At 37.6% G+C, this 25,672-nt stretch overlaps 1 protein-coding gene across 1 annotated transcript in view; it reads left to right on the top strand.

Annotated features, from left to right (window-relative positions):
* The window catches only part of SLC2A2 (solute carrier family 2 member 2), a 37,874-nt gene extending 13,347 nt beyond the window's left edge, over positions 1-24,527 (top strand). The window contains exons 4-11 of the mRNA XM_037137464.2: positions 7,562-7,686; positions 12,415-12,530; positions 13,424-13,586; positions 14,088-14,275; positions 16,735-16,839; positions 20,370-20,471; positions 21,152-21,355; positions 21,445-24,527. Of these exons, the coding sequence (XP_036993359.2) occupies positions 7,562-7,686; positions 12,415-12,530; positions 13,424-13,586; positions 14,088-14,275; positions 16,735-16,839; positions 20,370-20,471; positions 21,152-21,355; positions 21,445-21,645 (1,204 nt within the window). The 3' untranslated portion in view covers positions 21,646-24,527. The remainder of the gene's footprint in view (positions 1-7,561; positions 7,687-12,414; positions 12,531-13,423; positions 13,587-14,087; positions 14,276-16,734; positions 16,840-20,369; positions 20,472-21,151; positions 21,356-21,444) is intronic.
* Positions 24,528-25,672: the final 1,145 nt, after the last annotated feature.

Below are 25,672 nucleotides of genomic sequence, written 5' to 3' on the forward strand. Positions count from 1 at the left end.
TTTCTACTCAAGTGATTATTTTCTTTAAATGTGTTTTCTAAGTGCACCTTTTGTTTATTACCTACCTTTTCCTGGTGATGAAAATAAATTTATATACAAAGATGGAAATTTAAAAAAAGTCAAAAACCTTTAAAAATGTAAACGACATAGGCTAAGTTACAACTGTTCTAGCGATTCTGGATCACACATTATTTAGTTTTCAAAACTCCTACTTTAAATTATAATTTTATCCCTCTGGTTATAAGATTCTGATAAATTTTTTCTCTTATACTAGAGTTTTAGAACTAGAGATCTATATTAAGACTGTAAGAAATTTTCTTAAGTAACAGGCAGTGGCATGGGAACCCAAGTTTTATTCTTTTTCTTATTCGAAAGGGACTTTTCTCTACTATAAAAGAAAAATGATCAGTTCCTCATATTTTTATCAACTTGCTGGAGTTTAGCTGAACTTTAAACCAAAATCCATAAATTCCAGAGTTAATAAACTGACTCTTATCATAAAAAATTTAAATCATTTTATTTTGTACCAAATTGGTTTAAATAATAACCAGTAACTGGAAATTTTTCTAGGTTATTTTTAGAATAAGTAAAATTAATCAAAATTAAATTAAAATTTTAAATATGGACAAAGTAAGTCTTTTAGCAGGTACTGATGTTTTATACTTCTTCCCATCCCTGAGAAGGAATGTAAGCCCTTGCTGTCTTCCATTGAGAAACAAGGATCTGAGAGGCCCAGCGACTTAATTGGAAACATTTAGTGTCCTAGTGATTGAACTAGGACATTTGTCCTCTCAATTGTTAGGGTTTAACACTAGCACTGGTCACACCCCAAGACAATGTCAAATGACCAATTATCAAATGACTAAAAGGGAGGCTTCCTCCAGCTCTCAGTGGAAAAATGATTCTCCATGAAAAACAGCTATAAAATTAATCATTTTAACTTAAAAATTAACACAAAAGAGTTGGTCTCTCCTGTAAAACTATCTTTCTAGGGGTGATTTGCTCAGAAATGATTTTCCTTATTGCCAGGGTTATTACTTCACCAGTTAAAAGTAAATAAATGAAAACATATTTCTCCATCACTGCTTTTACTTGTATAGTGGTCAGTAGATATCTGTACATGTTATTTTTCAGTTTGGGTTCTCAGGGTTGAGTTTTCCAAGGCTATGAGTTTACAATTTAATTGCGAGAGTGTGACAGGGTGGCCATGGTGTGTGCAATCCGCACTACCTGGGAAATGCTTTCTTTCTTTTGTATGGAAAACGGAACTCACTAAAATGAAGCATTACCCTTTGGTTTCACGCAGATCAAGTCTCAACTCTGTCACTTAATAGTTATGTGAAAATGAGCAGGTTACCTAAGTTCTCTAAGACGTTTTCTTCTCATCTGCAATGTGTGTGTGTGTGGGGGGGGCCTTACCTTGTGGCATTACTGCGAGTACTGAAAGAGAGGGAATGTAAAGGGTTTAGCACAATGCCTGGTGCAAAGGAAGCAAGCAGCAAATGCAGCCTTAGTTTGGTGATGATGATTGGGAGAACAACAATGGCAATGATGAAGCCCATGCTAACAGGAGTATTTAGACCAAGATTTAAAGAAATTTGCTTTCTTCTCCTTGATTCAACCATTTCAAGTATTTCTAGATTATTTTTCTTGGCCATTTCCCACATCTGAGCAGAAGTTAAAATCCTTTAAGTTATATAAAGTGCTCCAGTACCCAGTGGTGCTGAAGAAGAGGGACTTTAGAGCAATCTTGTGTCAAAACTACTTCCAGGTTATTAGGACTTTTTAAAAACCTCTCCCAACTCTGCCAAGTAAAATAGACTATGAACTAGCTATAAACAATTTTTAAATATAGCTTATTGTATTTCCTGCCCTCTATCCTTGTGTAGAGAAAGAGCACTCCACAGAGAAAACCCGTTTTCTAGCCTGCAGCTCTAAGCTGATCAGCTCTAAGTCACTGGTTCCCCTGCCTTTGAGTAGTTGGTAATTCCATGCATTATCACTCTAATGACTTACCACACACTTGATGCCATCAATGCACTCTTTACTTTCATCGACATAGCGCCTTCTCTTCTGCCTTCCTCTTATAAGGACACTTGGGATTCCGTAGTTGGGGCCACCTGGATAACCCAGGATAATCTCTTCATCTCAAAATCCTTAGTTTAATCACATCTGGAAAATCCCTTTTGTCATGTAAGGTGACGCATTCCCGGGGTATGAGGATTAGTTCATGGACTATTGGGGGATGTTATTTTTCAGTCTATTGCATGGTTGTTGGGCAATCATTGCAGTATGAGAGTTCATAGTTTTACTCTCAAAAAATTGTTTGGTGTTAAAGATACTTGCTTAGGAAACTCACTTTTTAAAGTCTGAAACATTAAAAGAGAACAGAACAAGATGCTTACATTATGTGTAGCACACACATTTCCAAACCTGTCCATTCAGATTATATCATTGACCTTATCATCATCGACTTTGAAGGAGGTTTCTTTGTACCTCACTTTTCCATTTAACAGGAATAAATGTATTAAAATGTCAAATTTCATGTGATTAATTTTGAAAAGGTTTTTATTGCTATTGTCAGCTTTTTTACACATTTTACATAAGTTAACATTAATTAGTGGATTTGGAAAATATGCTGACATACAATTTTAAAATAAGAATAATTATAACTCTCTATGATAACATCTACTGAAAAACTATGATGGAGAATTGTAACCCACCCACCATTCTTTTGATGTTGTTTCTGTAAGTGCCGACTCTGACTAATATGTAGCTTGTAGATGAACAGCGTGTTTGTACAAGAAGCCTAGGAACAGATTTCAAAAGATACAGACCCCAGCCTTCAGGCAATCCCCAGTTCCAGGGAAATTTGCTGACCTTCAGCCGTGGAATCAGGATGCTGTGAAGTCAGGATGACTGAATGGTGCCCACCAGACCACCACTTGCCTTATTGGAATGGACTGTGCTTGTCTGCACATAGAGAACTTTCAACCCCCTCCTTTAATCTCTTTCTTTGTTGTGTTCCCCTTTCCCTCTTTTAAAAACCTCTGCCTCCACTGAGAGGTGGAGCTGGGCTTTGAGACATGAGTCCTCCATCTTTCAGGTGGTGGGCATCTGCAAATAAACCCCTTTCCTTTACATCAGCACCTGCCTCTTGAGTATTAGCTTTTGCAGAGGCAGACAGCTCTGGACCTGCTTTCTGTTAGTTTTTGGTGATGCAGATGGGACTATGTGGACCCCAGTGAAGCCTGGAGGGGTCTCAACTGCTTGTGGCAGGCTGACCCCACGGTAGGGATTGCAAAAGTCCCCAATCCTTTATCTCGAGAACTCTCTCTGTTCTCCTTCTCAAGGTCATCAGCTGCCTTTAAACGCTTTGCTGATGAAATAAGTGTCTGGAGAGTTGACAGGTTCCAGCTGGGGAGTTGATGGACTCCAGTCTTAATAGTTTGTTTTCTACTTGGAATATTATTGTTCAGAGAAATTTGCATGGGAATCATAGTGCTTTCTAATTATCTCTTCATTTGTTTTTCTGTTCCTGAGCAGGAGGAAGTCAGTTTTAGTTTGAGAGCACTCCTCTGTTTATCTTGGTTACAGTTATCTTTTGCTTGTTTTTTTATCTTTTGGGAAACTTGGTTTGATCTTTGCTGCTTTGTATGCCCCCAGAATCTTCTGCCTCTGCTGTTTGCGCTGTGCCATTTGGGCCCTTAACAGTTATTCACGGTACCGGCTGATATGAGATAGTGTCTCCGCTGTTTAGGCTTTTGTGTATTAGTGGTACCAGTTGGTATCAGATAATGGGTCTGCTATTTGGGCTTCATGCCATTTGGATCTCATCAGGGTCGTTTGTAGCACCAGGTGGTTTGAGATAAGACTCTAAGGCTAGTGTCTCATTCCCTCCTTTTAGAGGATTTAATTTTAGAATATTAGTTTGCCTGAATGTTGTCTTTGCTTTAGGTTTAGTTTCTGTTTCTGTTTGAAAGGAATGGGCTCAGTCTCGGTCTTGAAGTGTTTTGCTAAACCTCCGGTAAATGGGATAAGATCTCTAATGTTGTTATATCATAAGGATTCTATTGAGAAAGAATTGAAATTGATTGTTTAAAGAGGGAAAAAGATCTCACTCCTTTCTCAGACAGTAAAAAGCTCAGGAAGCAAAGCAATGAGAAAAAATGCCTTTTAAAGACTCTGAATCCACCTTCTGGAGGCCCAGGAGCTGCTTCAGTCTTGGGAACAGGCCATGCCACACACCAGGTGTCTCCTCCTTCTCTTTTCTTCGGTCTCCCTAAAGTTTTCAAGAGCACCAGATAATGAGAGAGCTTGCTTTTGAGCACACTCAAGGAATGCAGTAATCACCAAGAATAAAAAATGTAAATGTATTTTCCACTGGGGAAAAACCGTTTCTGAAAGTTATTAAATGTGTTCATAAATTTGTCAATCTAAAGCATGCTTATTACTTACTTTTAGTTGTTACTAAAAATTGAGAATTTTGATTAAATTTAGAAAAAATACATGGTTTTTGTAATAAAAGGTGTAAATTATGGAAATATATCTTTAAAAACTAGAATTGAGTGTGGGTTACTCTAAAGTTGGTTATGTCTGGATGAGTTGAAAGGGCAAAGTGAAATGGGCTAGAAGCATTGAAGGAGGGTTGTGTAAGTTGCAGAAGTTCTATCTGAGTTGAAGAGGGTCTGTGCAAGTTGAAGAAGGATTGAGTAGCAGGGGTGTCCAACCCATGGCCCGCGAGCCACAGGTAACTGAGAATGCCTATGAATGTGGCCCAACATAAAATTGTTAATTTACTTTAAATCTTTTTTTCTTGCTCATCATTTTTTGTTAGTGTTTGTGTATTTTATGTGTGGCCCAAGACAAGTCTTCTTCTTCCAGTGTGGCCCAGAGGTGCCAAAAGTTTGGACACCACTGTTAGAGGGGGAAAACGAAAAGAGAAGAAGTTAAGGAAGTGAACACGGTTGAGAAAGAATAAAGGAACGGGATGTACAGGAAGGAAGGACTTTGGAGTAAGAAACTCAAGAAGAGAAATGGAAATGGGAAAAAAAGAAATTTAAAAAAAAAGCAAAGGCACACAGAAACCTGGTAAAGCAAAGTGATCATTTGAATGACAAATGAAAAAGCAAATGGCTCTCTTTGATTTTCCAAAACCAATTGTTATTTGTCAACAGAAACCCCAGGCGCAATTAAATAGTGGGCAACAAATTAATTGACTCTTTGGTCTGATATGCTTTTATCTATAATTCCGATTGTTATCTTAAAATTTTGTTACCAAAAATGACAAAAGGAATGGCACATTCCTTTGTTAATTGCATTTTAATCATGTCATTTAGAAATGTCATTTACAGACAGTCATTGTTTTACTCTTGTGCATTTGCAAAAATATTACACCTTCTGACTTATCCTAAAATATGAGTTTCTGAGAATAAATTTTGAGATCCTACCCTTGAAATAGATGGGGATGTGTGGGATTCTGGGGACTGACCGAACTCATAGAGATACTGGCAGATGATAGGATTACACAGGAGTTGATTGTGGGACTGAATGATCTAAAAATAATTACTGTCCTTGTGACTTTGTTCAAAATATTGTTGATTTTTTAAAAACTTATTTGTCTTTATAGAGATATTTGGTAAACTGTAGCAATATTGAAGCATTTATATTTTTCTCCCTACTTGATCCCTCCAGAATTTGGAAACTCTGAATGAATTAGAATTATTATTTTCATGGCAATATGTTTATTTGCATGAATCCAATAGAAATCTGATTTCTTCCAGTTTCCAAATGTGGATTTATTAGTCAAGACTTTTCCTGGAATGTCATGTCTGAAAGAGATATGCCTAGACTTGGGATGTCAGCAAAAACCTTTAAGGAATAAAGATTGACTTTAGAACTGATAAAAGCCCCTTAGAGAGATGGCCTGGTACTTTACTTATTCATATGGTTCATGGCAGTCTTCCCAGGTAAGGAGCAAAGGTTACTTTCCTGGGGGATGATAAGAAAAGAACCTCAAGACATTTTGGAGACCTTGAGAACTAGAGAAGTTTATCCAAATCTGTAGGTATTACAGACAAAGTCTTGTGGCAACTATGTAGCTTGGCTTCTTTGCCCTGAAAGGCTAGTTAAAGTTCAATCTTAAAATTTCTTATGAGATTTATTCTAGCAAAGTATATTTGAGAAAGCCTATATAATCAATTGTTACTCGTGTTGTGTTTATGCCAAAACACAATCAGCCAAACTGAAGCAGTACTTAGTATAGTAAGTGAATTGGTCTTGATTTGACTCTGATAAAATGAGGGTGATTTTAGGAGAAAAATTATGTTTCATAAAATCTATAATGCACAACTAGAGAAATGAGACTCTAATTCAATGAATTTTCTGTAAAATTTTATTTTTTGCCTCTAAACAAGACTGGGTCCTAAATTTTTCTAGTTTTTCTTAAATGTTTTGGGTACAACCATCTAACTCCATAGAAATGGAAGAAAAATTGACAGTGGGGGTTTGTAACAGTAGAAAACAGTAATGGGACTTGTAACCCAGCCCACCATTCTTTTGACGTTGTTTCTGTAAGTGCCAGCTCTGACTAATGTGTAGCTTGTAGATGAGCACATATTTGTATAAGAAGCCTAGGAACTAAGTTCAAAAGATACAGACCTCGACCTTCAGGCAACCCAGTTCTGGGTTCTTGTTGACTGTCAACCATGGAGCCAGGAGACATGTAGTCAGGATGGCTAAACCAGGATGAGGCACACCAGACCACCACTTGCCTTATCCAAATGGACTGTGCTCATCTGAATGCAGAGAACTTTTCAACCCCTCTCCTTCGATCTCTTTCTTTGTTCTGTTCTCCTTTCCCTTCTTTTAAAAACCTCTGCCTCCACTGAGATGGGGAGATGGGCTCTGAGAGGTGAGGCCCCCATCCTCCAGATCCCAGCATCTGCAAATAAACTACTTCCCTTTACATCAAACATCACCTGCCTCTTGAGTATTTGTTTTTGTAGAGGCAAGCAGCCACACCTGCTTTTGGTTACAAGGCTTAAAGTAAAAGCATGTCTTAATTTCCTTCAAAATAATTCATAAATATGAAAATGTAACTTTAAAATTCCTTTCATGATCTACATCAAGTAAAAACTTGTTCTAAAAGAATGAAAAAAAGTAAGGTGTCATAGATTATAAGTACGAATTGAATTTAGCTATCACCAGGCAATTGTTGTTTAAAATAACCAATTCATAGAAAATTTAATTCATTAACTATTTGAAAAAGTATCACAGTTCAGTCATAACTCAAACTGGTTATCACCACAATTGAATCATCCCCATCAAAACATGAAGATCTGGTGCATGAAATTCATATTCTCTCATTATAAATATCACTCACTGGTAATGCTTCAGTTTGTAGAAATCAAAGTAGCAATCATGGTTTAAGATTCCCCCAACTAGCATTTTCAGCAAAATTAAAATAATCTCTTAGGTAAGAAAAATTCTCACCATGCTCTGAATACGAAAATATTTCAAGGTTTGATGCTGAATTTATAATCCTTACTTTTTATTTCAGAATCAAAGGCATGATGGTAGCAAACATTCTCTCACTAGCTGGAGCACTCTTGATGGGGTTTTCAAAATTGGGACCTTCTCACATTCTAATAATTTCAGGAAGAGCTATGGCAGGACTGTACTGTGGTAAGTGTCATACACACATACACACGCTTGTGTGAAAATTACTCCAAAAGCAGATGTGGTAACATGCAGGGAATACTTTGAGCTTCAGGTGACATCCCAAAAGGGATAGGCAGTAGCATGAAGTTTAACTCCTGAGTCAGGGAGGTTTGGGATCCATAAGCGGAAGTTGTATCTTCTTACCCATGGCAATATTGCTAGTCATATGACCACAGATAATTCTTAATTCTCCATTTCTTTATCTAGTAAATGATGAGAATAATACCTTCCTTGTAGAGTGTTTGTGAGAATACATATAAAATGTTCAGCATAGAATCTGACTATGGTAAACTGCCAAGAAATGCTAGCTACTGCTATTACTCCTGATGTGTAGTAGACAGTGGAAGACTGATAGACCCAGAAACTGTGGCTTGGCCCTAATGGCCTAGCTGGCTGATATGTCTCTGCCTCTTCTATCTGGAAAGACATTGACCCTGGGCTGGTCTCTCAGACCATACTGCCTAGCCTTGTCAGATTTCACAACTGGCTGGGTGAAGGGTTAAAGTGGTAGTGACCCCAGAAAGAGTGAATCAGAAAGAAGTAGTTGGTAGAAGAGCTCACAATGGAGGATGGATGCTCTTCTCATGAACTTGACAACTAAATTACTGGAATCGTTCAGTCTTGGAAACAACTTTTCTTTCTCTATGTGATAATACAGTTTTATTGTTTTTTTCCAGTTACCATTTATCTCCCCATACCCTTCTCCCCCATGGAATCACCACACTGTCTATGTCTGTGAGTCTGTTTTCCTTTTCCCTCAATTCCTCTACCCCCTAACCTCCCCCGCTGCACTATAGCTTTCAGCCTGCCATGAGTCTGTCTCTATTTTGCTTGTTAGTTCAGTTTGTTCATTAGATTCCACATATAAGTGAACATATAGTATTAGCCTTTCTCTGACTGGCTTATTTCACTTAACATAATGTTCTCCGGGTCCATCAATTCTGTTGCAAAGGGTAAAATTTTCTTCGTTTTTATGGCCAAGTAGTATTCCACTGTGTAAATGTCCCATAGTTGTATCCACTGATGGACACGGGCTGATTTCATATTTTGGCAATTATAAATAATGCTGCAATGAACATAAGGATGCTTATGTTCTTTTGAATTAGTGTTTTGGGTTTCTACAGATATATTCCCAGAAGTAGGACTGCTGGGTCAAAAGGCATATCATTTTTAACTTTTTAAAAAGATTTTATTTTAGTGTATGTGCTGCCGAAGCAAGCACACACACACAAAAAAGATTTGATTTAATTTCAGAGAGAGGGGAAGGGAGGGAGAAAGAAGGAGAGAAACATTGATGTGTGAGAGCTATCTCAGCTGGTTGCCTCTTTTACGCCCCCAGGGCAAAATATGGTCCACACCCCAGGCATGTGCCCTGACCAGGAACTGAACCAGCAACCTTTTAGTTCACAGGCCTCCACTCAATCCACTGGCCCACACCAGTCAGGGCTGTTTTTAATTTTTTTGAGGTAGCCTCACACTGCTTTCCACAGTGGCTGCACCAATCTGCATTCCTACCAACAGTGCAAAAAGGTTCCCCTTTTCCCACATCCTCACCAGCACTTGTTTGTTGATTTATGGATGATAGCCATTCTGACTGGTATGAGGTGATATCTCATTGTGGTTTCAATTTACATTTCTCTGATGATTAATGATGTTGAGCATATTTTCATATGTCTGTTGGCCATCTGTGTATCCTCTTCGGAGAAGTGTCTCTTCAGATCCTTGGCCCGTTTTTAACTGGATTGGTTTTTTTTGGTGTTGAGTTTTGTAAATTTTTATAAATTTTGGATATTAACCCTTTATCAGATGTATCAGCAAATATGTTCTCTCATTCTGTGGATTGTCTTTTTATTTTGTTGATGGCTTCCTTTGCTGGGTAAAAACTTTTTAGTTTGATGTGGTCCCATTTGTTTTATTTTATTATTTTTATTTTATTTTATTTTATTTTATTTTATTTTATTTTGGGAGGAGAAACTACTTTTCAAACTTTCAGAAGCAACTAATCAGCAGAGGCCTCAACAAAAGGAGGATCACACAATCTCTAAAACAGTCAAATCTTTACCTTCTCAGTACCAGTGATGTCCTGATAGTTGTGGGTTGAGTTTTTAAGCCACTGTCCCAAACTGTAGCAATTATAAACCACTAATCTCATTGGAGGTGGGAGAAGAGAGGCAAGGTCACAAAATCGTGTATAAAGTATTTATAACATTTTTACTTGCAAAGAGGAAAGACTATAATTTCATGCATCTTCAATGATCAGTTGAAAAATAAGGCTAAAATTATTTCATTAAATTTCTCTTTTTATCATTTTCAATGTTAAAATGAATCACTGAGAGTCAGGGTAGCTTTATCAAAGTGAAAAGTCAACCCACATATGGAAAGAGCTTTGAATTCATACTGAATCAGTTCTAGCCCCATCTCTGTGTAATCTTAGATGTGTTCACTGAGTATGAGCCTCAGCTTTCTCTTCTGAAAAATGCAAATAATAGCATTAACAAAGAGGTCCAAATCATGGTTCTTCTTTTTTTCTCTGTTTTAAAAAAATATAGTAAAAACAAAAAATAGAGCTGCCTTATGAGCCATTTCCATTCCATTTCTGGGTGTTCAACCAAAGAAATCTAAAACACTAATTTATAAAGATATACGCGCCCCTATTTTTATTGTAGCATTATTTACAATAACTGAGATACAGAAGCAACCCAAGTGTCTATCAATAGACAACTGGATAAAAAAGATATGGTGTGTATTACAATGGAATATTATTACTTGGCCATAAAAACAAAAAGAAAAAAACAATGAACTCTTGCTATTCGTCACAGTATGGATGGACCTAGATGTTATTGTGCTGAGCGAAATAAGTTACTCAGACAAAGACAAATACCATATGATATCATTTATATGTGGAATCTAAAGAACAAAATAAGTGAACATACAAAACAGGAACAGACTCACAGATACTGAGAACAGACTGATGACTGCTAGAGGGGAGGGGCTTTGGGTAGAGTGGCTGAATGAAAAAGATGAAGGAATTAAGAAGTACTATTTTGGTAGTTACAAAATAGTCACTGATATAAAATACAGCTTAAGGAATGTACTCACTAATGTTGTAACAACTATGTATGGTGCCAGGTGGGAACTAGAATTATCGAGGGGATCATTTTGTAAATTATGTAATTGTCTGACCACTGTGCTGTTCACCTGTGACTAATATAAAATAATATTAAATGTCAAAAATTAAATACATTATTTTTGCAAAAGCAGCTTAAAATCTTTAAGAAAATTTAGTTATTAAGTTATACATAGGACTGATTAATAGAATAAAATCTGTAAATTGAAATGAAAAGTTCAAGAAAAACGTATTTTAAATTTTCTAACATTAATAAATTGAAATTAAAGAAGAAATTAAATACAGTAAAAATGCAAAATGTTTTTCATAAAGTTGAAAAGAAATGTTATAAAACCATTGTGAAGTAACCTATCACTAGCATAGCCAAGTATACTTGTACTCTCCAACCATTTTTTAAAATTATGTTCTGGTCCTATTCTGAGCACCAAAGTTACTAAAAATGATAGGAAATGCAATTTGACTTCAGGTTCATGGACATGAGACCTGTGAGTTTACCTACATTGTCAACAGAATTTCAGATGCTGTATCAACCATGCAACTATTCATGTGAAATACTAAAAACAATGTAAAGCTAAAAAACACATATTGAAATAGCTCCTGAAAGTATCTTTTACACAAGGGCCATCCATCTCCACTCCATAGGCAGCCAGTGTCTGTAACAGGAAGCCTCTGACAGATCTTATTTTTAAATTCTTAAGAACATGACAAACACTGCATCCGGCCTTGCTTTATCAATAGTCTCTGACCTTTCCCTGCACTTGGCAAATGGCTGGGAATGCCACCATGTCCAACATGACTGATTACATCTGCATTTAAGAAAATTATAGAAGGCAGAAGGTCCTAGTGCTTCTCAGTTTTTGTATGGTAACCCTTTAAGCACCCAAAGTCTTCATTTAAATCAAATCTTTTCTGAAGACCATTATTTGGAGAGAATAAAGAAGAAGCTGGGTTACCCTGGCTAGAGTAACTGGGGGAAGAGTCCCTTAGCTCCTTAACCCTTTCCACCTCTCTAAACCCCATCACTCTGGCAGTGTGACCTTGAGGTACCTCCACACCGCGGAAACTTAGCGAGGGCTCATAGTTCTCACGCTAACACTCAACTGCACTGTGATCTTGGGTGAGCCATTTCTCAGCCCAAGCGAGTAGTGACGTTGGTCTAGACCCGTTCTAATTTCTTCAATCCATGAGTCTCAATTAAGAATATTATTATTTTTTAAATATTATTATCACATTCTTCAGTCTCTTTACTTAAGACATCTGAAAGCATTATGATGTAAACTCAATACTAATATGAATTTTTTAAATTAAGACAATGTTATAAGTAATTGCCAGATACTTGATTAACCATTTCCTCCTATTCATATGTCAAACTATCATTTTATTTGTAATCTTATCAACAAATATTCTTTTCATAAATTGTGTCTTTATTTGGAAACAAGGGTTTTCTTCCTTTAACAGATGCAGAAAGAAACTTTCCGTCTGAATGGTAACTGTACGTAAGCCAAATTCATGTTATTGAAATAGTCCTGGCTGCATATTAACATTTATGTTCATGTTCTATGCAGGCTTAATCTCAGGCTTGGTTCCAATGTACATTGGCGAAATTGCACCACCCTCACTCAGGGGTGCTATTGGCTCTCTTCACCAGCTGGCCATTGTCACGGGCATTCTTGTTAGTCAGGTAAAACCCCCACCCCCTACTTCATCCGTCCTCTACTTTATGCAACTTTTTTCTCCCTGACTGTCCATTCTCATTGTAGACTTACATAGAAAAAAACAAAACAAAACAACTGCCGCCAGTGGTAGTGCAGGTGGTGTAGAATCATAGGTTTTTAGCTCAAAGCTAAATTATTTCTACTCCACCCCTCACTTTTCCCCTCGGAGCTGTGGTTGTGTTGGCACTAGAGATGACCTAGAAGCCCAATCTTGAACTTCTCTTGCTATTGTATATTAAATTATTCCATTGAGATTTAAAGAAATAAGAATCGTCAAATTTTTGGCTGCCTGGATTTCCTTTGTTTTGAGTGTCTTACTTGGAAATTTAATATGTAAATGATGACCAGTTCTTGTTCAACTGGCTGTATCTTTCCCTTCTATCCTGTGGTCTCAGAGGGAGTCCTGAGAACCCCAAACCTATGACTATCCAGAAGGCAAATTACTGCAATAGGGGTCACAAAGCTGGTTCTCATCAGAGTAATTGCTCCATCTATATTATCGCATTCTACTTAAGTTCTGAGTAATTTAAAAAGAATGTTTTTTACAAAGGTCAAAAGTAATGCATGACTTTGGGTGTTGTTTTAAATATTAAATATGTTGTCAAATGTTTGGTTGATTCCTATCTTAAATGTTCCATAAGAGCGTATATAAACAAACCCAGGTGAAGTCTTTATAAAACAAATAGTTCCTAATTTAGTTAAGGTAAGATACCGTAGTAATAGTTTTCATCTTGATTCATACTTGAATCAAAGTTCTCAGGGATACTATTCAATAGTCAATATGCTTATTCAACAAACTATTGCAGAAGGCAGACTCAGAGTGTTGGGAAGTTGACAGGCTTCCTTCCTACCTTTTCAGATTGTTGGCCTTGACTTCATCCTGGGCAATGACAAGCTCTGGCACATTCTGCTTGGTCTGTCTGCTGTGCGAGTTATCCTGCAGTCTGTGATGCTCTTCTTCTGTCCAGAAAGCCCCAAATACCTTTACATCAAGTTGGATGAGGAAAACAAAGCAAAACAAAGTAAGTCTGTGGGTGGTTTTACTTTCTAGCTATTGTTTTGGAACTATCACCTCATAAGAAAGTGTGCATGAATGGCTATTCATGAAATTGGTACCAGCACTTTCCAAATGCAGTCAGTGATTATGCATAAGGAGAACATGCAAGATCACTTAAATATGATGGGCACATGACATTTTGCACCCATAAATATTCACTCAGCCCAAATCGGAAGCCCAAATGCAGAATATTGGAGTCAACCATACTCTTCTAAAGGACCTTTCAGCCTTATGCTTCAAGGATATGAGGGTCATAGCTCTCTTTGTCATAAGATGAAGCCAAATGTTCTGCTTTTGTGAAATTAAAAAAGCAGGAATTAATTTAACTAAAAAGAATTCCCAAAGTGCATTGTCATCAAGTAATAGAAAGGGCTACACACAACTGTACCTTTTCATTTACATAATACATATAAATTTATTTTTGCTTTGACCTGAGTTGTTATAAATGTAATCATTTTGGGGGCAGGCTTGAAAAGACTCAAAGGCAGTGCTGATGTTACCAAATATATCACTGAGATGAGAAAAGAAAGGGAAGAAGCCTCGAGTGAACAGAAAGTCTCCATAATTCAGCTCTTCACCAATTCCAGCTACCGACAGCCTACTCTGGTGGGATTGATGTTGCACTTCGCTCAGCAGTTTTCTGGAATCAATGGGGTAAGTTTAAGAACATCCCCTAACTCTTAAGAGCAAAGCAAATTGGGATAGAGCAAAAAAAGGGTATAAGTTAAAATAGCTAAAAGACATTTTAAAATGTTAACATCACATCTTAGTAAAAGCAAATAATGAGTGTTTTCTGTTTTGCCTCATCTGCTTTCTAAAATTGCTTACAATTAAAAAAAAATATATCAACAGTCAGCCCTGGCTGGTGTGGCTCAGTGGATTGAGTGCTGGCCTGTGAACCAAAAGGTCACCAGTTTGATTCCCAGTCAGGGCACATGCCTGGGTTGTGGGCCAGGTCCCCAGTTCGGGGCATGCAAGAAGCAACTGATCAATGTATCTCTTTCACATCGATGTTTCTCTCCCTCTGTTCCCCTATGTAAAATAAATAAATGAAATCTTTTTTTAAAAGCATCAACAATCAATGTCACTGTATGTCTATTAAGATTCAGGTGAGAAGGCAAAAGTCATACTAAAACAAAAGAGGGGCAAGGAGAATAATTATACCAAAGGAAACTAAATTAGAAGGGGCTTTTAGAGTTGAATATAAAATTTGGGATTTGTAGTAGCTTTAGCTAAAAGAGTCCATGGCTCCCTCTGTTTAAATGAAGTATACCAGATATCCAGGTGCCAAAATGTTTCCTGCCACCCAAGAAGTTTTCGCTGTTTGTGGAGACAGCATATGCACACAAAATAAACGGCAGAGCGAAGTGATATGATATGGTGAGTGAGGGTGGTGGAAAGGACATGATTGAAAAACATACCAAGTATTAAGCTTGCTAGCTTTGGGGTTTTGACTTGAAATCTTTGCATTACGGAGACTATAATTATTTTTACTGGCAATTAGCTAGTAGAAGGAAAGGATTAAGCATTCATTAAGTAAGTAAGCAAAGGAAACCGTGTATCCCCTTTTGCTGCTGTTGAAAATATGATCTGGGCTTCCTCTACACTCTATAGAGAGCCAACCTGAGATCCACAGAAGACCCTTTGGGAGTGACTGATAGGTTGGTAGAGAGTTGGGGCAACCAAGGAAAGTAATTCCAATGAGGTGAAGCGAAAGGAAAGCTGAACCTCACTCCACAGGCTGAATACAGCTCTGCTGTGGTCTTTGTCCTTCTTTAAGGGTCCTTGATGTTCATTTTCACCTAATACTTCTTGTATCTCTGGGGCTTAGAGACCAAATTGCTTTCCCCTATCTCAGCTCTACCTGTACATTCAATGGCACAATACTTAACTCTCTGAATGTTCCTACTTCAGCTTCCATCCCACCATTTACGTAGAGGCAACCAGGAAATACTGGACTTGAGGCTGTTGGGCAGCCTGAAAATGGTAGGAGAGTGCACGGTGTGCTAAAGCCAGTTCTCACTGGGCACAGTTTGCACGGTCCTCCTGCATCAGCACCGTCTGCAGAAAAAGGACATTCATGTGGGGAAGGAATGCCAGAGGATGGTAGAACAACAAAATGACCTAAAAGACTATTATAAAAGTAAAAGCATAACTGAATAATAAAGACTGTTAGGGAGGTTGTGAATCATATTTCTCCGTCTCTACTGAGATTAGTAGAAAATTTCAGATTAAATGCAATACAACCGGAACTCTCATATACACCGGGGAGAGTGTCAACTGCCACAACATCTTTGGAAGATTGTCTGGCAGTATCTGTCAAAGCTGAGCATGTGCACATTGTGTTGTCCCGCAGGGCCATTCCTAGGTGTAAATGTATGCATAGTTCACTGAAAGGATTGCACTAGAATGTTCAGAGCAGCCCTGTTCATAGTCACCCTAAATGGCAACTACCTACATACCCATTGATGGTAGGATGGGTAGCTAAACTGTGGCCTATTAATACAATAAAATACTATACAGTAAAGATGATGAATAGCCTACAAATGCAACTATAGATTATTTTCACAAAGGTTATATTGCAGCCAGATACAAAATAATATACACTATGTGATTTCATCATATAATACATAAGACTAGGCAAAATTTATCTATGATGATAGAAGCTGAAAGCGTTTCCTTGAGAAAATAGGGTGACATTTAGGGCCTTCAGAAAAGCAAGCAAGGATTTATTTCCTAATCTGGGTATTGGTTATACAGGTATATTCACTTTGTGAAAATTAATCAAGCTGTACATTCCTGACATGTGTGCTTTTTTCTATGTATTTTATACTTTAACAAAAGGTTCAAAGTTTTTTTTTAAATAAAGAAAATGCATATGCAGAGTCTTTGCTAAATATAAAAAGAAGTTTAAGCAATCAGAAGCTTTAAACACTGAAGGAAAAGTGCAGTTTCTCCTTCCCCAGAAGGAGAAGGTGGAAAAAATCTGTATGAAGTTCTAGGGACCATGGTTACATAGAAGCAACCAAAATCAGATGACTTAAAATATTTCCTGCTTTAAAGCCATCAGTGCTAGGCTTCTGGATTAAGGCTAAACTGTTGTTATTTTGCAGATCTTCTACTACTCAACCAGCATTTTTCAGACAGCTGGAGTTGGCCAGCCAGTTTACGCAACCATTGGCATGGGTGCCATCAACACAGTTTTCACTGCTCTCTCTGTAAGTAAAACAACCCTAAACAGTCTGCTCATTCTTTTGTCCAGAAATAGAATTAAAAAGCAAAACAAAATCTTGTGATCTAAAGGTGATCAATGACTTATTGTCTATATTCTCTGAGGATTGAAACCAAGTGGGTCATGGGAAGTCTTCTATATGTCAAATACCAGTGACTACATTGCACAGGCATAACTGAGCAGGTCGTCTGGTTCTCTCTGGTTACACCTGGCTCTCTCTGTTGGAGTGGATGCCATTAGTTACTCCTTTGTGAATTAAAAACTCATTTGGGAACACACAGAATTCACTCCTTGGGATCCCTCTCCTTTGCTCTATACTAAAGCCATTCAGTTAACGGCATGTGATTTCCTTCAGTACTGGGTCTTGTACCTAGATTCCTCTCCATCTATGGTAGAAACTCATTTTTTATCCTGATGTCTTAGAAAACACTTTTAAAAAATAAATGCGGTCCTCTCTATTAGGTAGCTAAGCCTCTAGTAAAATGAAACAAACCCAGCAAATTCTTATGCTGTTTGGCCGTTGGGCACAGCTTACAAGTAGCTCCCAGGGCCACAGCTTTTGACGATGCACGCGAGTGTGTGGCGTTGTGAGAGGATGAAGTTGACGTGGTGTGCAAGTTCAAATGTTACTGTTAGACTTTAGAAAATGTCAAATGTTACTTTTTTTATCTCTTTCCAACAAAGGGAAGAGGCCATATACTCTTTTTAGGACCAAATACCTTATGTAAGGAATGATTGGTATCTTAACAATAATAATATTTAATATAACAATCTAAAAATTAAAGTAAACAAGCAACAACAACAATAATACAAAAACTTCCCAACTAATGTAATGGGGCTTTTTTATCTTAGAATGTGGGATGTTAAAAAAAACTTGTGCTTTTCAATTTCAATCACAATGCTATACTCAACATACTTGTTTTTCATTCTCTTCACATGGACTTTAAACTATTACCTTACAGTGGTCGATTAATTATAATCTGGCCACCCAAATCAAAAGGCAGCTTTGTCCAGACCGCAGAGCAGATAAGAAGGGAACAGCAGGGGGCCTGCAGATACACCTTTACAGATCTTGCCTTTTCAAGCCAAAAGGTCGCTCTGAATTGGTGGAGGTCTGGGGCTGGAAGGCAGTCCAGTGGACTCTGCATTCTTTTGTCGCCTGAGATAAAATGTTTTACACATAACTTTCTAATAGAGATTATGATTAAAACGTTTTATATGTAACAGGATTTGCTGTGTAAAACATCCAATTGTCAAGACTGGGTAACCCAAACTCTAAGAGCGCCAAAAAGGAAACTACTGCAGAATTTCATTTTTGTCTCCCGCTGCCAACCCTGTTGAAGTGGGAAGAGTCACTTTGACAACAGTGTCTTGATTATTTGGAATATACCTTTATAGAGCTCATCTTTTTATTCTGTGAAAGTTTTTGTGTGAGTGACATAACTTATAAAGTCATCTCTAATCAGCTAATTATAAATAATGCTCCAGGACTAAAATAACATTTAAAAACTTTAATTATATATATACATATTTTTGTAAAGTTGTTCTAAAGCACAGAGAAGGTAGCCCCTCAATCTCCCAGTTTCTCCCCCTCAAATGAACCTATGTTACTGAATCCCATGTATCAAAATAAAGATATACAAACAGGAACATGTACCAAAATATATTGTTTCAATAACTTAGAAAGAACATAATCAGTCTTTTCCTCTTTTTAAAATAAATATTTGGGAAAAGAGAGAGACTTTCCTGACTCTCGAATTATGTTTCATAGTCCATGTTTTCTTTCGCACTAACAGGCCCATAGAAGACAACCTGTAATCTTGAAAGAGAAAACAAAACAGGAAGAAATATGGAGGGAACCAGGAGGCAAGATGGGTCTAGGGGAGAAGCAGTGGCTACCAAACTCAAAGTAGGCTTCCAGGGTCTGAGGGACGCACACTGTCTGGGGCAAGGGTGAGAGTTAAGGTCAGCAGGCATCTCCAGGCCTTGACCTCATCTCACCCTGTGTCACATCCCTCCCTGCATGCTCACCTGGCCTCAAACAAGAGTCTGACTCAATTTTTAAGGCATGCAGTTCTAGAGTTTATTATCTATTAGTTATAGTTATATCTATTATTCAGAAACAGCAAAAACCAGACATAATGAAAGCCCTTGTTCCTGAAGAAATGCTTCTATTTTCTTTGTAACTTGACATGGTGTCATCAAGTCAGCTTTAAAAGCCACAATGAAAGAGTCAGATATATAGAGAAATTTTATGAGCATGAATATTTTCTCACTTACTTCTCAACAGTTAAATGTGGGCTCTTTGCTTATCATCCCAAACTGATTTGATACTGATTACAAAATGCCTCTGAGATGAAAGGGGTTTCACTGCAGGTGAAAAGATCTGTTTCTCAGATATTTGCAGAGCCAGAGCTCACTATACTAAGGGTATTTGTTTGATTGCTATTGATCTATGGATAGATCTATGAACCTAGTCAATTTACTCACCAAAGTGAGAAATTAAGACAGGTAGCCTTTTTTTGTGAGTGATTCACCAACCTGGGCAGTATCAAGCAAGACTCTATCCAACAAACTCTGGTTTTGGCTAAATGTAAATCTTAACTATTAATGCAAAGGTCCCAAAAGGAATCAATGACCTATCTCTTGACTTAAATTAAGAAAGCACTTTAAACTTTTGCTTTAAAGTCTTGCCTTTCCAAGTGGATAGTTCGTTCCTGGCACCAGGTACATTTAGGCACACCAGAAAAATGAAGGCCTGACTATTTTAGTAAACTGGTCAAATTCCACACACTGCCAGGTGAGTGTCATAATTGAACTTTATTCTCAGTGAGAAAGTTGGATAAGAATAGTTGACACCTCAACTGTTTCCGGTGTCCACAATGCACACACATTCAGGAGAGATGTTGGTATCATTTTTATATAGAAGTTTCACATTTTATTTTATTTTTTTTATATTTTATTTATTTATCTTTAGAGGGGAAGGGAAGGAGAGAGGGAGAGAAACATCAATGTATGGTTGCCTCTCATGTGTCCCCTGCTGGGAACTGGTCTGCAGGGAACTGGTCTGCAACCCAGGCATGTGCCCTGACTGGGAATCGAACCGCGATTCTCTGGTTCGCAGGCCTGTGCTCAATCCACTGAGCTACACCAGCCAGGGCGAAGTTTCACATTTTAAACATATAGGAAATCTGCTGAAAGAGATCTAAGTTGTATGGACTTCTTAATGTTGTACCCAAAGTGATAATCATAAAGCGGTGGGAGCACTATTGTTCTTCCTTTGGAATGCCACATGTGACTAAGTTCAAACCAATGTGACTAAGTGCAGCAGGTATTTGTGGATGTCAAGGTGACTGAGACCAGCTTTGCTCCCTTGGGCAGGAGCCACTCCCCTTCTCAGTTCCACATTGGTGAAATGGGATAACAGAACTGCCTCTTTCCAGTTGTGTAAATTAAAATGACCTCTCTGTCAGCTGAAACTAAGTATCAAGCCTGCACATTTTGAAACTTCTGCAGGTATTCCTCGTGGAGAAGGCGGGGCGACGCTCTCTGTTTCTCACTGGAATGAGCGGGATGTGTGTCTGCGCCATCTTCATGTCCGTGGGGCTTGTGCTGCTGGTGAGTTTGGTGCCTGCACTGAGGGTGGGGGTTTCCATGTGATAGCCATTCCGTGCTCTGGGTTAAAGTGCTTGTAATGTCAAAGAACTTTTGAGAATGACTGATGAAATAAGGCCCGAGGAAGAGCATTTAACACAAAGGAGAAATGTAAAGAAAAAGATAGCTAGTTTGGGGAGCATAAAGGCTGAACACCAGCAAGCAAATTGTACATGTTATCCAGGGAGGCAGACGTGGCCAGAGCGCAGGCTCTGGGGGCAGCCCCCAAACAGGTTCTAGTGCTGGCTCTGCTACCTGGCTGCCTGTGTGACCTTGGGCAAGTGTCTGGGCGTGTCCAGCCTGGGACGCTTAACCACTACTTCACATGCACCCAATCTAGCAGCCTAGCCAAGGTCACTGGATCCTGACCCTGCCTCTTTCACAGGAAAAGAGTGACCAAGAATCATGTAAAAATCACAATACAGAGGATTTCCCTATTACAGATCTCTAAAGATTTCAGGATGACTCAGACTAGAGTAAACTTGTCTCCAACTACGATAACTTATGCTTATTTGTACATAATCACCAGGAAGAAAGCCATGTTCACTGCTAACCTCAGGAAGGGTCTACTAAGCTAAAGGAAGGAGCAGCCAATAATCCCAGTTCTACTTGTGTTCTTGTTTTGTATTATTCTTTTTCCTCAGGATAAATTTACTTGGATGAGTTACGTGGCCATGGTAGCCATCTTCCTCTTTGTCAGTTTCTTTGAAATCGGGCCAGGCCCCATCCCCTGGTTCATGGTGGCTGAATTCTTCAGTCAAGGACCACGCTCTGCGGCTCTAGCCATAACTGCATTCAGCAACTGGACCTGCAATTTCATTATAGCTCTGAGTTTCCCATACATTGCGGTAAGCAGCCTGATGTTGTGCACACGTACTGAACAGAAGACAGGGCCGAACAGCCACTAACTGGGACTCTGTGTTTGTTCTCTCTGCAGGACTTCTGTGGGTCTTATGTGTTTTTCATCTTCGCTGGATTGCTCTTGGCCTTCACTCTGTTTATATTTTTCAAAGTTCCAGAGACCAAAGGAAAGTCCTTTGAGGAAATCTCAGCTGAATTCCAAAAGAAGAGTGGTTCAGCCAAAACACCGAAAGCAGCCACAGAAATGAAATTCCTTGGAGCTGTGGAGACTGAGTAAAGATAACCTGCTTGTTGGCATGAGCAGAAAAAGGAAGAAAGCTACATGATTTTAAATGACAGTTCTTTGAGAATTTTATATCTATATTTTAAAGTATTGTTTTATTTTTTTAAAGGAGCTTTTAAGGGCTCTGATCAGAAATGTCATCAAATATTACCAAAGAAAGTACTTTTTTAAAAAAGTTACAGAATCTATTTTTGATAGTAAAAATCTGTAATTAAGTAAACCTTAAAGTCTAGCTCAGTTCATCACACTAAAAGGGCAAGGACATTCTAAAATGTTACCAGTTCTATTCCTTAAAACAAGGTTCTGCTGAAATGGAAGCTGTTTCTCTGGATTCTAGTACATAGAAACCTGAAGCTACAACTATTAATATTTACATATTTGAATCTAGGTTGGAATTTTCTTACCCACAGACCTCATACTAAAGGAGATACAGCTAGTGGCAGTGAAGGTTCACTGTAAAACTGATAACATTTTCACTTCCCTCATTCAGTGTCTTCTTGTGCATTAGAATTTGCATTTTGATTAAATTTTTTCCCTAAATTTTCATGTGGGAGGCTTTAGTGAGTATATTAAAATGTGTTTGTAAAGAAAGCCTTTTATTTTTGGCAGGCTTACCAAAATCTTTTTGTATTTGGAAAAAACAAGGAAACAACATTTTAGCTGGTGACCAAAGAGGTTTTTTTATATTAAACAATTAAAAAGTTTAATAGTTAAAATAAACATCTATTATAAGCCCCTCTTAAGCCCTGGCTGGTATGGCTCAGTGGATTGAGTGCTGGACTGTGAACCAAAGGGCTACTGGTTCGATTCCCAGTCAGGGCACACGCCTGGGTTGCAGGCCAGGACCCCAGAAGGGGGTGCGCGAGAGGCAACCATACATTGATTTTTTTTCTCCCCCTCTCTCCTTCCCTTCCCCTGTCTCTAAAGATAAAAAATTAAATCTTAAACAAAAATAAACTCCTGTTAAGCCAATTTCTTGTCAGTTCCATCCTATGAGATATGTTTTATTTTGCTTTTTAATTAAGCACAGCCTGGTTTTCTGAGCTGTGTTGTCAATGTCAAGCAAGACATTTTGTATATCTCTTCAAACCCCAATAAGTTAAAGCAGTCTAGCTTAAGAAATCTCAAGTAAAAAAGCTGCTGTTTGTTAAAAAAGCAATACATTTTTTGTATCATTATGGTTCTAAATAGCTTTAAAAGGTAGGATTGGAGAATTCCCGAGGGTGGGCTCCTGAAACTTTATGAATCTTCAACTTCAGACTTGATCAAAATCCCTGTTTAATTTTCCTAGGAAGACTGAGTTCCCTAACGCAAAACAATCATCCCCTTTGATGTTTCCATCTTCGCCTCAGCTGTACAGGGATGCTATCCAGCAGTCCTGTTGCAATTGCTGACATTTATTGTGTACTCCCTATGTGCGAGGCACCATTCTAAATGCTTTACATACGTAGGCAAGTTGAAAACACACAGATGATTAAATAGACTTTTGCTTACAGTCAATTATGCAACTATGGAAATATAGTTCTGATGGATACCAAAGGCTTAGGTCCTGCTAAAGCATCTTCAGGTTGTTTTTCTCACCAAATGGAGCACATTTGAATCAATCCTTTTTATGTTTGCTGTAACATGCATAGAAACACTCAACACTTGCTTGTGTGTTGTTGCTGCTTACTTTTATGTAATTTGGTAGTCCAAATAGTGAAATTAGTTCTTTTCACTTGGACTGATTTTTATTTCCTTTGGACGAATTTTGGATAAACTATGTTCACTTAGGACTTCAAGACAGAGTGAAATTTAATAGTTCAGAAGAACTTTGTGCTAAACTGTGAACTCTTGGTGGGTTAGATGAGGGGCATGTAAGGGGCTCTGAATAGTGAAGCAGGCAAATGGTTCTTGTGTACCTCTTGTCATCTGGATGCTGATGGCCTTTGACAAGCCCAGCGGTGCAACAATAAAGAAATTTAACGTTTTTATAATAAATGTGATTTAATCAAATCACTACTCCTCATCTCATTAGCTAAGATAATAAAAAAGTAAAGGTTTAATAAAGAGCCCGAAAGACCCCTTTAAGTTCTAATTCCTTTGATAGACCCACAAATACCACAAATTTAGACCCTGAAATTTGGTTTTCCTCCATAATTTCTTTTGCAGAGACACAAATGAGGTGCACAAATGTGAAATTAGAAGCTGTAAACCCTTTATATTAGGACAAAAGAACTAGCTAAACAGTAACAACTCCTAGGTCTTCAATGGTATACAGCACAATAAATAATACAACTGGCACTAATTAATAAGATTTAATCTCAGGGAAATTAGATGTGAGTTTGAACACATTTTTCATAGTACTCTATCATTTTTGTGGAAGTGTTTTCATACTCTAATGATCTTACGAATATGATGCTTCTCTTTGCTTGTTCGAAGCATGACTGTACTTTTTGCTCTGTTTATCCATCTGCCGCATCTGGCTGGTGCCCACTGCCATGGCGTAAATGCCAGGGTCTTCTCTGCTGAGACACAGGAAGAGAACGCCTCCCCCTCAAGGAGCTCACAGTCTAATAAATTGGAGTTCAGGAAGACCAGGATACAAATGTTTCTGTCTGTGTCTTTTGCTTTCCATGAACTTCAAGCTAGAGGCTTCTCTTATAAAGTGGGTCCAATAACATTACCTACCTCTGGGAATTGTTGTGAGGACTGAATGTAAAGTGCTAAGCAGAGTGTCTGGTATCCAATGTGTGACCTAGAATTAGTATTGACAAAGATACTGGTAGGATGCAGGACTATCATGTCTATAAGGTAGTCCCAAATTCATAATTCAAGATAATCCTCTCCCACACTTCAAGCAACCATCTCACAAAGACAAGGAAAACTAAAAACCAGGGGAGATTTTTACCATCTAATTCCTAAACTTATACTTGATATTCCTAAGTAGATTATAAGAGTTTTTATTGTATTTTTAAAACTTGCTTTTACCTAAGTTGTTATTTTTAAGAGGTCTATATGTAATATTATTTATTCAAATAATACTAAGTAAAAAATAAAATGCTGTATATTGCATTTAAATCTAATTTTAAAAGACTACCACCATTGGACAACCAAACCATGAAAACCCTCAAAAATCACAAAGTGTGTAAACCAATGTATGTGCATAAACTACTTCTTATTGCCAGCTCATTGTTAGATATGCAGCAAATAAAGCAATGTTAGGCAATAGATTGTGCTTATGTGTCCTAAGCAAAGTGCTGAGTAAAGTGAATTTTTCATAACAATTCTATACCAATGACCTGAGAAGAAAAGGTTTATTGCAAACCACTTTGAGCCATCTGCTGATGTCTTCACTCTCTTCTAATTTGGTGCATATTAGAAAGAATCATGATGAAAAGAAACTGGTTTTAGTTAAAAGTATATATATGTGCTATAATTTTATGTTAATAAATATATTTCCAAATATTTAGTGTGTTTTATTTTATGTAGAAAATATATTTCAGAAACTTGATATCAATTTACTGTATATACTCATTTCCTTTTCACAATATTTTTTCTATTCTCATTTTAAAGTTAATATGTGAGTTACTTTTTAAATCAAAATTTTATTTTCCTCAGGCAGTTGTTTTGATTATTAAGAGTAGGAAAAAACTAGCCTGAAGGGCAGATAGGCACAGTTGAAGAAGAATAAATGACTTCCTTTGATGAATAGGAAGTCATTAAAATAATTTAATTAAAAATTAAAATAAGGGGGTCATTAAAAATAATTTAACTTGGTAAACATTTAATCAAGCTCCTATTATGAACAAGACACTTAAAGTTTTGTGAAAGAGAGACTTCTGGTCAAGATGGAGGTATAGGTAGACACACTTCATCTCCTTATACAACTACAGAAAGAATTACAACCAAATCTCAAAACAAATAACACCCAGAACTCTCAGAAAATAGAGCTGTTTGGAAGTACAACAACCAAGGATTTAAAGAAGCCACATTCATACAGACAGGTAGGAGGGGCAAAGACTCAGAGACTGGGCAGAGA

Source organism: Artibeus jamaicensis, unplaced genomic scaffold (assembly GCF_021234435.1).
Source record: "Artibeus jamaicensis isolate MK-2021 breed Jamaican fruit bat unplaced genomic scaffold, CSHL_Jam_final scaffold_474, whole genome shotgun sequence".
Lineage (NCBI taxonomy): Eukaryota > Metazoa > Chordata > Mammalia > Chiroptera > Phyllostomidae > Artibeus > Artibeus jamaicensis.